This window comes from Pygocentrus nattereri, unplaced genomic scaffold, assembly GCF_015220715.1.
Source record: "Pygocentrus nattereri isolate fPygNat1 unplaced genomic scaffold, fPygNat1.pri scaffold_120_arrow_ctg1, whole genome shotgun sequence".
Taxonomy (NCBI): domain Eukaryota; kingdom Metazoa; phylum Chordata; class Actinopteri; order Characiformes; family Serrasalmidae; genus Pygocentrus; species Pygocentrus nattereri.
In genome coordinates, this window is record NW_023618288.1 from 2,326 (window position 1) to 17,155 (window position 14,830).

The window sequence follows — 14,830 nt, forward strand, 5'->3', positions numbered from 1 at the left end:
GTTAGGATACTGTCTGTACCAGTAGAGAAAGATATCTTCACTACTTGAGTCATAAGAGCATTTCAGTGTAACAGGTTCTCCCTCTTTTATATTAACATCAGTCTCCTGATCATCTGATGGCCTAATATGTTCAGCACCAAACACACCTGAAAGAAAAGTAGAATTTGAAGATTATTTAAAATTTTAATAAAATGTTATTTAAATATTTCTAAGCACATCTTCACAGTGAGTACCTGATGTGATGATGAGGATGATGAGGAGGTTTCTCTTTATTGTGAATATGATCAGATGGAGTCAGTAGTGTGTTTAAGCTCTCAGTGCTCTAATGCTGATCTGTGTGTTAGTGTGAGTCTCTCTGAAGTGAGTGCAGTTATGAAAAACTACAACAGGAAACTCCTGCTCTGGGGAGCTGCTCCACTGAGCTTTCTGTCTTTGTGGAAGATCAAAATGTAGAACAATTAAAATAGTTAGAACTTTTTAAACTGCTACGAAAGTCTCAAATGTTTGACTACTAAACAGGTAATGAGCATAGAACAGCAATTTTTAGCCAAGAAAAAAATACTTCTGGCAAAATTCTCTTCTGGCTTAAGAAATTTCACATTAGTCTTGCTGTTGTTTTTACATCCAGTCACTGGAACTTTAACTCACTACATTAAACATAATATTCACTTCAGCAAAGAAAAAAATGTGTTATGGTATAATATTGTGAAACAGTATGAAGTAGTCTTGCACAGTTTAACACAACAACATTAATTCTTCAGATGATAACTTTACCTTAAAAGGTCCAGCCTGTCATGAACCCTCCCCTGACCTGGTGGACATATGCATCTTTTACAAAATGCAAGAGAAACAGTCCCTGTAATCCAATATATTGATGTTATTTTATTTTGTATGTTATTTATTTTTTTTATATACATAACATGCACACCTACAAGCAAACAGTATAATAGCAGATCATTGTATGATCACACATCTATGTATGTATGTATTTATTCAGCTTTTGGTGAAAGTGGTCTTTTTAAAAACTACAACCCCAATTTCAATGAAGTTGGGACGTTGTGTAAAACAGAAATAAAAAACAGAATACGATGATTTGCAAACCCTTTTCAACCTATATTCAATTCAATGCACTACAAAGACAAGATGTTTAATGTTCAAACGGATAAACTTTATAGTTTTTTGCAAATATTCACTCATTTTGAATTTGATGCCTGCAACACATTCCAAAGAAGTTGGGACAGGGGCATGTTTACCTCTGTGTTACATCACCTTTCCTTTTAACAACACTCAATAAGTGTTTGGGAACTGAGGACACCAATTGTTGAAGCTTTGTAGGTGGAATTCTTTCCCATTCTTGCTTGATGTACAACTTCAGTTGCTCAACAGTCCGGGGTCTCCGTTGTCGTATTTTGCGCTTTATAATGTGCCATAGGTTTTCAGGTCTGGGCTGCAGGCATGCTAGTCTAGTACCTGCACTCTTTTACTACAAAGCCATGCTGTTGTAACATGTGCAGAATGTGGCTTGGCATTGTCTTGCTGAAATAAGCAGGACGTCCCTGAAAAAGATGTCTTTTCCACTTTGCGTCAGTCCATCTCAGATGAGTTCGGGCCCAGAGAAGCCGGCGGTGTTTCTGGGTGTTGTTGATATATGGCTTTCACTTTGCATGGCAGAGTTTTAAGTTGCACATATAGATGGAGCGACGAACTGTGTTCACAGACAATGATTTTCTGAAGTGTTCCTGAGCCCATGTGGTAATATCGTCGTGCACATCGAGAAACGTTGTTCTTAAACTGTTGGACTATTTGCTCACAAAGTTGTTCACAAAGTGTTGAACCTCGCCCCATCCTTGATTGTGAATGACTGAGCCTTTCAGGGATGCTCCCTGTGTACCCAGTCATGACACTCACCTGTGGAATGTTCCAAACAGGTGTTTTCTGAGCATTCCTCAACTTGGTGGACAGTAACTAAGTAAATGTAATTAGTTACTGTACTTAAGTAGATTTTTTGTGTATCTGTACTTGACTTAAGTATTTCCATTTTGGGCGACTTTTTACTTTCACTCCACTACATTTCAAAGTCAAATATCTTACATTTTACTCCATTGAGAAATCTGTCATTCCTTTTGGTTTTTGTGTGTATAAAAATGTAACATGTCAAAATCAAAAAGTGAACACTAATCAGGGCACAGTGGTCACTTTGTTCTCAGCTTTGACCTGTTGGTCATACTGACCCAGTGCAAGCACACGGTTCAATGTCAGTTCAGCAACGTAAAAATGTGGGAGCACATACGTCATATATATAGAAATATGTACACATATGCAGTTGTGACTGGCTTTTTTTTTCAGAGACAGAGACCTATACATCAACACAGTAAACGTAAAAGAGTTTAAAGACAGTTTTATTCAGCTTGTAACTAATTTACAAAGTAATCTTAAACTGAAACTTTGCTTGTTTGTATAAAGTGATTTCAGAGCCACTCAGTTCTCCCTGATGGAAACTGTTTGCCTTCAGTGTTTTGTGCTTATGATAATTTAAAAGACTGGTTTAACAAGAGAGACACTGGTGGATTTTCACCTAAAATGAGTTCATGAAGCGAGTCTTGTTATAAAAATGATAACAGGACATCAGAGCCATAATTAATCTTTTAGTACTTTTACTTTCGATAATTAAGTACATTTGAAGGTACATTGAATACTTTTGTACTTTTACTCAAGTTGACGTCTAGAGTAAGGACTTCTACTTTTACTGGAGTAATATTTTACCTTGGTATCTCTAACTCAAGTACATGATTTGTTTACTTCGTCCACCTCTGCAGTAGACTCAAATCCATGGTCTGCAGTGTTGCCAGCACAAGTGCCTGATCGAGCACCTCTGTACAGTAAATACTGTAGAGCTCTGTTAGGATACTGTCTGTACCAGTAGAGATAGACATACTGTCTACTTGTTTTATAAGAGCATTTCAGTGTAACAGGTTCTCCTTCTTTTCTAAAAACATCAGTCTTCTGATCTTCTGATGGTCAAATTTCATCAGCACCAAACACACCTAAAAGTGGAATAGAATTAACAAATAGATTTAAATAAAATGTCATTATGCTAAAGTTTTGAGCACATCTTCACAGTGAGACCCTGATGTGATGATAAGGATGATAAGGAGGTTTCTCTTCATTGTGAATATGATCAGATGGAGTCATGACCCCATTCAATGTTTATCATTTAAAAAAATAGTAGTTAACTTTTTTTCTTTTGCTTCATATTTCATGACTTTTCCTAATTTGATGGGGACAACTGATAAAGCATAAAATTGTCATGATGATATTTTTTCAATGTGCTGAACACATATTGCACACATTGGTCATCCTCAGGGGTCAATTTGACCCCAAGCTGTTAAAACCTGTCTGTCAGTGTGTGTGACCTAACATGACCATACCTGCAGGTGCAGTTGATACATTTGCGTTGATATATTTCATATATATATCATTGATATATATCATAAAACGTGGCAGGTGTCAGGTCTGTCCGACCCAAAACGATTGTACGACCAGCATCACCTGTTCAAAACGCAAAGATTTTTTCTGCAAGGAGCGTGCACATACACTCTGCACATCCTGTGTACAGTAGTGCAGACTAACAGCTTTACTGTGGGCATAAAGAACTGTTTCATGTTTTGACTACTATCATGTTCCCAATGTTTCGCAAATGGGTGGATTTTCATGTTGTTTTCATGTTGTGTGTCTCTAAAGACTAAAAGTTTACTGTGGGCATAAAAACCCATTCCCTGTTTTAACTAGTATCTGACATGTTCTCATTATCCATTTTCTGTCTCACAAATGCGCCCCCCCCCCCCATACAAGCAAAAAAATAAAAAACAAACAAACAAAAAACTCTATAACTCTGCCACTGCCGGTCCCAAGCCCGGATAATAAAAGAGGAGGGGTGAGCGAGATCTTAAAGTAACTAGAAACAAATATAGTACAAAAATAGTAAATAAAAAATATGTAATAAAAAAATAAGTAAATAAATATGTTTATGAGAGGAAAGGGGGAGTCACCAACATTAATCAACATGGTCATTCTGTGAGAGTCATGAATGTGCTCTCAACCTGAACGTTTTTCTGATGGTGGCGCTACAGTAAAGGTCCTATCCATCATCACCAAAACAAGACTTGTGGTCATTAATGTTGAGAAGCAAATTTGAGAAGATTTGTACGGAAAATTCAAGATAAATGAATTCTAATTTAAATGTTTGGCCTGATGGTGGCACTAGAGGACAGGTCAACTCAGGGATTTTCAAGGGGTTATTTATGTATTCAACAAATAAACCTGTCACACAACAAATAAGTGCCTGTCACACAAACGTGGTCAACAATATTCTGTAAATCATTTTCTGGAGGTAAATATCCCTGGGGTCACATTGACCCCAAGGACCAAATTTGTTATTATATTTGAGGACGATAGGAGGGTTAACTCCTTGGGACCACCAATGGTCTCCAAAACACACAATCATATTCTTCTTAACTTTCATATTTCATAATCTACATTCAAAAGGGGAATGTCATATGAGAGGTGAATCTGTCTTCTTTCTAGTCAAATAAATGGGTAATTTTAAACCCTTGTAATGAAAGAAGCTGAAGTCTTCTGCAGTGTCACTATTTATAAGACTGCAACTAGTTAGCTCACTCAGTCTCTCTCTTTCTGCCACGCAGCCCGCATGCACTCACGAGCACCCCTGCCATGCCACTATGTGCATGAGCCAAGACTTTACGATAATATTAAACACAGTTGCGACTCTAACACGACTCTTGTGGTTTTATTCTGACTTTGGAAATTTGTCTGTGACAGTGAAATTGCTTGAAAAGTCGTTTGGTGTAAGACCAGCATAAAGCTGAATAAAGATCATTTAACACAGCAGCATGATAGCTGAAGTAACCTTCTTTAGAAAAGCTGACCTTTACATCAGTCAGACCCCGAGTATCTCTTATTAATTAATTGTGAGCTTTAAGTAGAAAACTGTACTGAGTGGTGATTTGTGAGCGGAAAGCATTTTTCAAAATGTATTTATTTTATTTAATTGTTTTTTATTTAATCTGTCATCTATTTGTTCAGGAGATTCCATTTGAAATGAAATCACTCTAATTGTGATCATTGTTTATATATTCATTTTTTTTAGATTACAGATGAACCAATATGTGGCTGCATGGGCTGCAAAAAAGTAGAATGAAGGAAGTTTCATGATACAGAGGAAAGATCTATACCTAGTTTTGATCACCTGGTTTTGGTCTGTAATTTTTAAAATTTAAACATAGCTGCAGAGCAGAAACATGTAAACTATATTGCCAAAAGTACGCTCCTCTGCCTTCACACGCATATGAACTTCAGTGACATCCAGTTCTTAATCCATAGGGTTTAATATGACGTCAGCCAACCCTTTGCAGCTATAGCAGCTTCAACTCTTATGGGAAGGCTTTCCACAAGGTGTGTTTATGGGAATTTTTGACCATTCTTCCAAAAGCGCATTTGTGAGGTCAGACACTGATGTTGGACGAGAAGGCCTGGCTCACAGTTTCTACTCTAATTCATCCCGAAGGTGTTCTATCAGGTTGAGATCAGGACTCTGTAAAGGCCAGTCAAGCTCTTCTACACCAAACTCACTCATCCATGTCTTTATGGACCTTGCTTTGTGCACTGGTGTGCAGTCATGTTGGAAAAGGAAGGGGCCATCAATTTGGAAGCATGAAATTGTCCCAAACCTCTTGGTCTGCTGAAGCATTAAGAGTTCCTTTCACTGGAACTAAGGGCCCGAGCCCAACTCCTGAAAAACAACCCCAAACCATAATCCCCCTCCACCAAACTTTACACTTTGCACAATGCAGTCAGACAAGTACTGTTCTCCTGGCAACCGCCAAACCCAGACTCATCCATCGGATTGCTAGAAGAAGAAGATCAGAAGAAGCTAAGGGGAAGCGTCATTCGTCACTCCAGAGAGCACGTCTCCGTTGCTCTAGAATCCAACGGTGGCACTTTACACCACTGCATTTGACACTGTGCATTGCTCTTGGTGATGTAAGGCTCGGCCAAACTGCTTGGCCATGGAAGGCCATTCCATGAAGCGCTCTATGCACTATTCTAATCTGAAGGCCACATGAAGGTCTGTAGTGATTGACTCTGCAGAAAGTTGGCGACCTCTGTGCACTATGTGCCTCAGCATCTGCTGACCCCACTCTGTCATTTTACATGGCCTACCACTTCATGGCTGAGTTGCTGTCGTTCTCAATCGCTTCCACTTTGTTATAATACCACTGACAGTTGACTGTGGAATATTTAGTACCAAGGAAATTTCACGACTGGACTTGTTGCACAGGTGGCATCCTATCACAGTACCACACCGGAATTCTCTGAGCTCCTGAAAGCGACTCATTCTTTCACTAATGTTTGTAGAAGCAGTCTGCATGCCTAGGTGTTCAGTTTTATACACCTGTGGCCATGCAAGTGATTGGAACACCTGAATTCAATGATGTGGATGAATAAATGAACTGGAATATAGTGTATCTTGGACACTGCAGGCCAGTTTTAATGTAGATGTTATTTAGCCCCCCCCTTCCTGAGTAGATGTACATTATTAGTCCAAATCATCTATAGTTTATTCTCATTCCCAATATACTGTAATAGCAGGGCGTGACCTGGGGAAGGCTCTGTGTTTGCTACCAGAGACTGACCAACTTATCATTCTGCAAATCATATAAGACCTTATACATTGTAAACCAATCATATCAGACCTCGGGAGGAGGGTTTCTGGTTATGCACTGCAGAGTAATCAATAACCAAGGCGAAAACAGGATTTTGGTTGAAAGCTCACTAAAATAAACATTAGACTTTATTACAAATCTATAATATACAGAGTGAAACAGTGTGAAACAGAGTGAACAAGCTGACAAGCCAACTAGTTTAACTTCAATTCATAATGAGTGTGAGAGTGTGAAAGAACAAGTGAGATAGAAATAACTTTATTGACAGCTGTTCACTTTCTTTGTTTTTAAATTTCTCTTTAGTTCTCAGGTTTTTGCCACACACTGAAATATTGGTTAAAAGTAATACTGAATTTAATTTAACTTGACTGAGAAAATGTAATATTTGTCATCATGACCATGAAATTCTCTCACCTAGCTTATTAACCATGCCTACAGAGAAAAATCAGCCTGAACTGATCTATAATCTGTGTCTAAGTTAGAGGAGATAGCACTGCCGGCCTTCAGTACTTTTGCTTCATCTGTGCCTGTTGGAAGGATGGATGGATATTTAAGGGAATTCGCCTCTGGCAGAGGACTGACTTATTTTAGAATGCTACTCCAGATGTTCCTCATTAGGTCACCCCTCAGCCCAAAAAACATTTTCTCCAGTACTGATTAACTGTGAATAGTTACACGGTAGTACAGCAGCTCTGTCTGTCTCTTTAGATGTGCTCCATTAACATGATGCATCAGTAGCCAATAGAAATGAGTGTAAATACACGGCTTAAACAAGCTCCTCTTCACATCATCTTCCTGGAGACCCAGTCTATCACACACTAAATACTTACACATGCATACGTATTTCTTTGCATAGTGAAATGGATTTTCAGATTGATTGTTAATGTGTTGTATATGGTTCTATACAGAATGAACATCGATCTATTTAGCACCAAAATGGTTCTTATTTTGTTATTAAAGAACCCTTTTTGGTGCTATATAGAACCATTTTATAAAACTTTCTGTACAGAATCACACACAACACATTCTCAGTCATTTCACCATGCAAAGCTTCATGGTTCTAATTAGAACATTTCCTTTACTAAGGAACCCTTGAAGAACCATCTTTTTTAGAGGAGCAGTATTACTGGTCTGTAGTAAAGATGCAGCTAAACATGTGTGCTTGCTGTAGTGAGTTCTGGCAGTACTGAACGACAGAACACGCTGCTGTGGTCATTCTCAAACAGATGAGTCTGGATCAGGAATGAAAATAACTTTAGCCACTCCAGCCAGCAACTCATGACTGAGCTCAACCCAACCTGTGTAAGTGATGTACAAGTGATAGAATGTCTCATAAAAGCTTTCTGCAATGAGAACATTGATCACAGATATTATCATATCAGCTAACAGTGCCTAACAAATAAGGCTTCAACTTATTTATGCACTGTTGCCACCTGCTGGATAGATTTTGAACTGCAGTGATAAACATGCATTGAAGTATGGTTAAGACTGAAATTATTAATGAATTATTATTTTTTAAGGATTATTTTTAAAAACAGTATTCAAGCGCATTTTCAGACATCAAGGTTATGCAGCAACAAACATGAAAATGCCAGAGAGAGTATAAACACTAGTGTAAAGCTGACACAGTGGGTTTAAGGGGAACACTGGCAGGTTTTTGTACAGTCTATCTGGGTTTCCTGTCACTGTGGGCTGCTGGGCACAGTAGTAAAGGGCAGAGTCTGATACTGCAGCAGAGGAAATCTCCAGGTCCACCTGCATTTTGTCAGTAAACACTTTAGCAGACATACGAGGAGGACGAGGATCACTCATAGTTCCTTGTAGGGTAACGTACAGGAGAAACTCTGGCCTGGATCTGGGAAACTGACGATACCACTGAAGAGGGTAAGTAGTGCTACTGTAGTTGCAGGACAGAGTAACATGATCACCCTCTGAAACATGCATTTCTCCTACAAGAGGCTCAATTGTCTGCGCTGATGTTTCCCCTGGAAACAGAACAATATTGAAGATATAAAACCCTGGAATCTCTCACACAACAATTAAAAGTACCTGCTATTATATTTAAAATAAAAAAAACATGTTTCTCATGTTTCTCATTATTTTTTGTAACATTTCGGAAATATCATTGAAGTTTTCTTACCTAAAAGCAGTGCTAGGAGAGAAAGGATAGAGAGCAGCATGTTGATAGAGATGTGAAGTGACTGAGTCACTCAGAGCTGAATGGGATCAGTGTAGCTCTCTGCTGAGATACACAGCTCCACCCATAATGCAGCTCATACACTCAGTCACAATACACTGATGTCGTGCCTCATTTCTTCATCTTCTGATCTTTTCATCTACAGGTTGATCCTAATCATAATTTAAGGGGTTTTGTATGAATATGTGTCTTATGTTCCAAATTTATACATAAGAACCTTTGTTCCCATTTTATTTTTAAGGTCCCCTACATGCTCTACAGGTCGTAAACAAACTTTCTGGTGATATTCAGTTGATTATCAATAACATTATGGTAAGGGTTAGGGCTATGAGTAGGTGTAGGTTTTACCTTGAGCTTAAGGTTAGGGTTAGGTTTAGGGTTATGGATAGATTTAATAAACCCTTTCACACTAAACTTGAAGTTCAGATGAATTTAACAGATATTTAGTTCAATGTTACTTAAATATACACTTCACACTTACAAAGAACCTACAGGAGACCATCCAAATAAAGTGTTACCAAACTTCTTGATTTTAAATGGATTAAGATAATGAAGGTATAATTTTTCATTATGTTTAGATTATTATTCTTGCCTCACATTCCCTGATTTTGTTTCATCCATGATTTGTCTGTACTATGATTTGTGTTCCTAAATAAAAATAGAAGCATGGATGAATTGGAATCTTTTCCCTGTGTTACTAAATTAGGCTATAACCTCATTTCCACGAGGTTTTGTTTCAAATTGACCTGTATTTTAACAGTAACATTGGTTTGTCTTAGAACAGTATAGTATCATGATACTCTAGTTCAGAGAACATGTACTGACCAATAGAGCCAAAATCACACAGTCTAGAACAGGAAATTCTGTCAGATGGTTTGTATCTTCATAGACTGGCTAACTGATGACCCTCCTCACTCCACTGTTAGGGTGTGGTCAATGAATTTTACAGCAGTGTCATATTCTTCACTGGCCTCTGATGTTAATAGTTAAATCACTGGAATACTCAACATTATCCCACAGTTCACAGGGTATTAACATCTATCTGATTATAAGTGGACAGTGAGATGTGAAGTCATTTACAGCTGGTATTTCTATGAATCTCAAGCGCGTCTCCAGTGACTTCATGTGAACGGATTTCATGACGATGGGCACCGTGTACATTTACTGTGTTAGTTTCTTGCTGCGTTTGTTGTCAGACAGCGCAGCTGAAACTATATCCTGTGTCTGCCACACAAGCTTTCACTTTTTTTTACCTCAGAAATTTAACCTTGGTGGTTTCAGAGAGAGAATAAAAACAGATAATATATTGTGGTTTGGATGTTACTTTGATCTCTGTGTGTTCAAAGCAAACAGAAGGTGTGTGAGTTTTTGTAAAGCGTCTCAGAGACTTTGTATCACTGGGCTCCAACTCTAAGAGCACAGTAGTAGAGAGCTGTATCTGACAGTCTTGGTTCTCTAAGATTGAGCTCAGTGGAAGAGCTGGATGTAGTTGATGAAAATCTGTGGTCGGCAATATTACTGCCACTCTGCTGGCGAGCACCTCTCAGCAGTAGATACTGTAGAGCTCTGTTAGGATACTGTCTGTACCAGTAGAGATAGACATATTGACTATTTGAGTCATAAGAGCATTTCAGCATAACAGGTTCTCCTTCTTTTCCAGAAACATCAGTCTCCTGATCTTTTGATGGTCTGATTTCATCAGCACCAAACACACCTGAAAGAAAAATAGCAGAGAAATAATATTAGATATGTTAATAATGTATCATTTTTCAATTATTTCTAAGCGCATCTTCACAGTGAGTACCTGATGTGATGATGAGGATGATGAGGAGGTTCCTCTTCATTGTGAATATGATCAGATAGAGTCAGTAGTGTGTTTAAGCTCTCAGTGCTCTAATGCTGATCTGTGTGTTAGTGTGAGTCTCTCTGAAGTGAGTGCAGTTATGAGAAACTACAACAGGAAACTCCTGCTCTGGGGAGCTGCTCCACTGAGCTTTCTCTTTGTGGAAGATCAAAGCAGAAATAATAGTAGAACCACAAGCCTAAGCTAAAACTTAATGATCAACAAATACTCAAAGTAATTTATAACAAGAACTTGAAAGAAAACTGAAAATTGTATGACTATCCAAGCCTGCTAAAACATTTTTTCCATCATTTATTTGTGTTTAGGATTGAAGTTTAAAATAAATAATAAGAAAATAATTTTAAAAATAAGATTTATATATGATGATGTAATAATTCAGAGGAGAAAGTGTTAATTATCAATTAATAATATAAGCAAGCAAGCAAGCAAGCAAAATTTATTTATATAGCGCTTTTTACAACAGGTGTTGTCACAAAGCAGCTTTACAGAACAATCAGTATTACAGAGAGAAGAGAAAAGAAGAAAGAAAATCCGGGTCTGAGCCCCCATGAGCAAGCCAGCGGCGACGGTGGCAAGGAAAAACTCCCTAAAAGAGGAAGAAACCTTGAGTGGAACCAAGACTCAGAAGGGGAACCCATCCTCCTATGGTCGACACCAGACAGCAAACATTATTAGTATGAAGTATTATAGTAAAGTGGGAAAAGAAAGAGAGAGATCTGAGGGTGAGGACTGCACAGCGCTGTACAGCAAGAAGCTCAGTGGTGGTCAACCGGTCCAGAAGGCTGGTGAGCAGCGGCACCAATCAAGGCAGTAGAGGCAACAGCATCAGGCGCACAGGATGGGCAGCTGATCAGCTCGGCAGAGAAAGGAATGAAAAAAACAGAGTTAGTACTGTAAAGAGTGGCTGACCACAGATTACAGTAAAACAGAGCAGTGTAGACTCCAGCAGGTCTAGACCTGACAGGGAAGACTAGTCACCAAATGCTTGACTGTACAAATAAGTTTTTAGCCTAGACTTAAAGGCTGTGTCTGATTCCCGAACATTAGCAGGAAGATTATTCCAGAGCTGGGGGGCTTTGTATGAGAAAGCTCTCCCCCCTGATGTAACTTTATTAATTCTAGGTACCAGTAGTAAGCCAGCACCTTGTGATCTAAGTAGGCGTGATGGTTCATAGTGGGAGAGGAGCTCACTCAGGTACTGAGGGGTGAGCCCGTTTAGAGCTTTATATGTCAGTAATATAGTTTTATAATCAATGCGAAATTTAACTGGTAACCAGTGCAGGGCTGATAAACCTGGACTAATGTATTATTATGTAATAATAAACTAAAACCTGCTGAATATGTGTATGTCATTTATAAAAGAAAAAAATAGTTAATTATGAAATATATTTATGTGATTAAGCAGGGAAAGAATAGAATGAAAAAAGCACATCTATATTACATATATACATATATAACTGTGAGTACAGCCTGTAGTTTGGTGGTCATTCACTGTCCCTGTGTATGGCACTCGTACACATATCTGGCTGCAGTGGACGCTGATGGACCCTCTCCTAATATAATTATTAATTTATCTCTCTCTCTTTCTCTCAAACACACACACGTAATGTCTATGTTGGTCACTGTGAGGGTCGTCCATTGTGACATTATTTGTGGCAGATAGATTTGGATTTTCTGAACATTCTGCCGTTCATTTCATACAAGAAAAAACAGCTTTGGACAGTCACTGTATGATCATATGTCAGATCAGTCTAAAAAACAAGCATGCTATTCCCGTATATGATGAATTTCTGTTTTAAACTGTATAGTTGTATCTCAAGCAAATAATGGGCTTTAAACTGTTTAACCAATGTTTGAGCATAGAATATTAATAAGGAGAAACATAAAGAACAGAAGGCTAAGTCAAGTGGAAAATTAGAAGAGGATAACAAAGAAAAGTAAGTTGGATTTGTCAATCCAATTTAATGAATACAGTGCATTGAGATCTGAGAGACATGATATATAGAGGTGATAATAGTCAAAACTTACATAACTCACTATTTAGACAGTGTGGAGCCATTTGAGATTTAGCCTGGATTGGATGATACATCTGACTGAAACACAGACATATGAAGGATGTAAACTAACCAAGTGATTATCTTTAGACTTGTACACTGCAGTTTTACAGTGATTCATAACTACTTAAATTCAAGTAGTGGTCATCCTAGAAATAAATAAATAAATAAATAAATAAATGAGATTGTTGTAACGTTTACATTTTAGGGCAGAATTTTTTAACATCTCTGTTCTGACAATTATTGTGAATAGAGTATCCATTTGTTTCTATAAAACAAAGTATCTTGTTTCATTTTACTTGCCCTGCATATCAGGCAGAATCAGAGGTCTATTCATAATGTACATTCAAAGAAAACACTTCACCAAATTTACAAAATTTCACTAAAGACTAAGAGCATTAGTGGACATGGCTTCCAGGAGTTCAGCATGTTAAGTGATTTGTCTCATAATGGATGAATCTGATGTCAGGATATGGTTCCAGGGATATTCTTTTATGTACCCACTAATTAGACTCAGGGATGAAAAACTAACACAAAGCTCAGAAATGCATTACAAAATGCTTTACAGGGTGAGAAAAGATATGGGCTTTCACAAAGGACTGCTATTATAGTCAGTAGGCTGAAAATGTCTCATTGAAAAAAGGCAAACAACTCCTCCTACATGACACCAGCGGTTCTCTGTATGAATTATATGACAGTTCACTTCACTGGCCAGTGCTGGTGAGCTTCACACCAGGGTTTCTCAACCTGTGGGTTGCAGACCACCAGTGGGCTGTGAAGAACCTGTGATCCATGGGACTATACTCAGGGGAAGCAGTAGTTTGTGGAGGGTCAGCAACGTCACTTTAAGTTATAAAAACAGTGGAAAGTGGAAAAAAGTTTTCCTTAAAAATGAAAAATATGAGATTCAAACATTTTCAAATTATGACCAATATAAATGTTAATAGAGATGTACAAATAAAAACAGTAGTGGTGCTTATGGCACTTTGACCAAGGGCATCGATGCAGAGCCAGGTGAGTCGATAATGTGAGTTAATATTTTTCTGGAGAAGGTTAAACACGTTTTCACATAAAAGTGGTCAAGTGACTGATTAAGTTAGCTAATCTGCCATCAGCAAGGTATCTTAGCATAGCAAGCATAGTTCATCTCTTTCATTCCAGCATTTTTTCACTTTTTTATATCACTGCAGCACAATAATCTGAGAACTGGTGGGTAGATAGTTTACTACATATTGCAAAATGCCAAGTGGAGTTTATACGTGTGTGGGCTCTATGATTCTTTGGTTAACATACAGGTTACAAGACAAAACTATAATGGAAACATTTGCTAAGCCTCAGTCAAAATGCAGTAGAGAAAAAAAAACTGCTAAAAAGCCAGAATACCAGAATACACAAAACTCAGCTCATGATAGAGAAAAAAATAATAACACATCAGTATCTGATCTTCAGTTTAGCAGTTTGTATAGATAAATGTTAGATAATAGGCCTGTTTACTAAGTTATGCTAAACTACAGTTCATCCATGAGAAAGTAACTCCACCCCTCTGTGAGATCACATAAATGCAAAATATTATCTCTCAGATTTTTCATCTATTTCTATCTGTGATTCTAAAAGGTTGTATATGTGGGTACAATGAAGTAAACAGCACGTTGCACAAAATATTAAGCAACAGTTGGTAATGCAAATTTGAGTATGAAGAAAACACATGAATTTGTGCCTCTGTCAGTCTGTTAGTGGTGGCATGATGGTATGGGGTATATTTTCCTGGCACACACACGTCTTTCCTGATTCTTTGGAATGACATTTGAACAACGTATTACATGGGAACCTTATTGTCAATCAGATGCACAGTCAGAAGTCCAAAGTTGTCCACATGACTTGACAGTGAATTTCACTTATTGCATCAATATTTCCAGTCACCTGATCTCCATCTGAAGTAAACAGAACTAAACACAACCGCTGAATTACACCT

At 37.9% G+C, this 14,830-nt stretch overlaps 2 gene segments (V, D, J or C); both read right to left on the reverse strand.

Annotated features, from left to right (window-relative positions):
• Window positions 1-8,406: 8,406 nt before the first annotated feature.
• Window positions 8,407-8,988, reverse strand: LOC119262964 (the record flags this gene model as incomplete). The annotated part of the segment is given in 2 exon segments: window positions 8,407-8,728; window positions 8,884-8,988. Coding segments are annotated over 2 exon segments (362 nt in total), but the record flags the coding sequence as incomplete, so codon positions are not given.
• A 1,346-nt stretch (window positions 8,989-10,334) lies between these two features.
• Window positions 10,335-10,784, reverse strand: LOC119262963. The segment is given in 2 exon segments: window positions 10,335-10,654; window positions 10,745-10,784. Coding segments are annotated over 2 exon segments (360 nt in total).
• Between the last annotated feature and the right edge of the window lie 4,046 nt (window positions 10,785-14,830).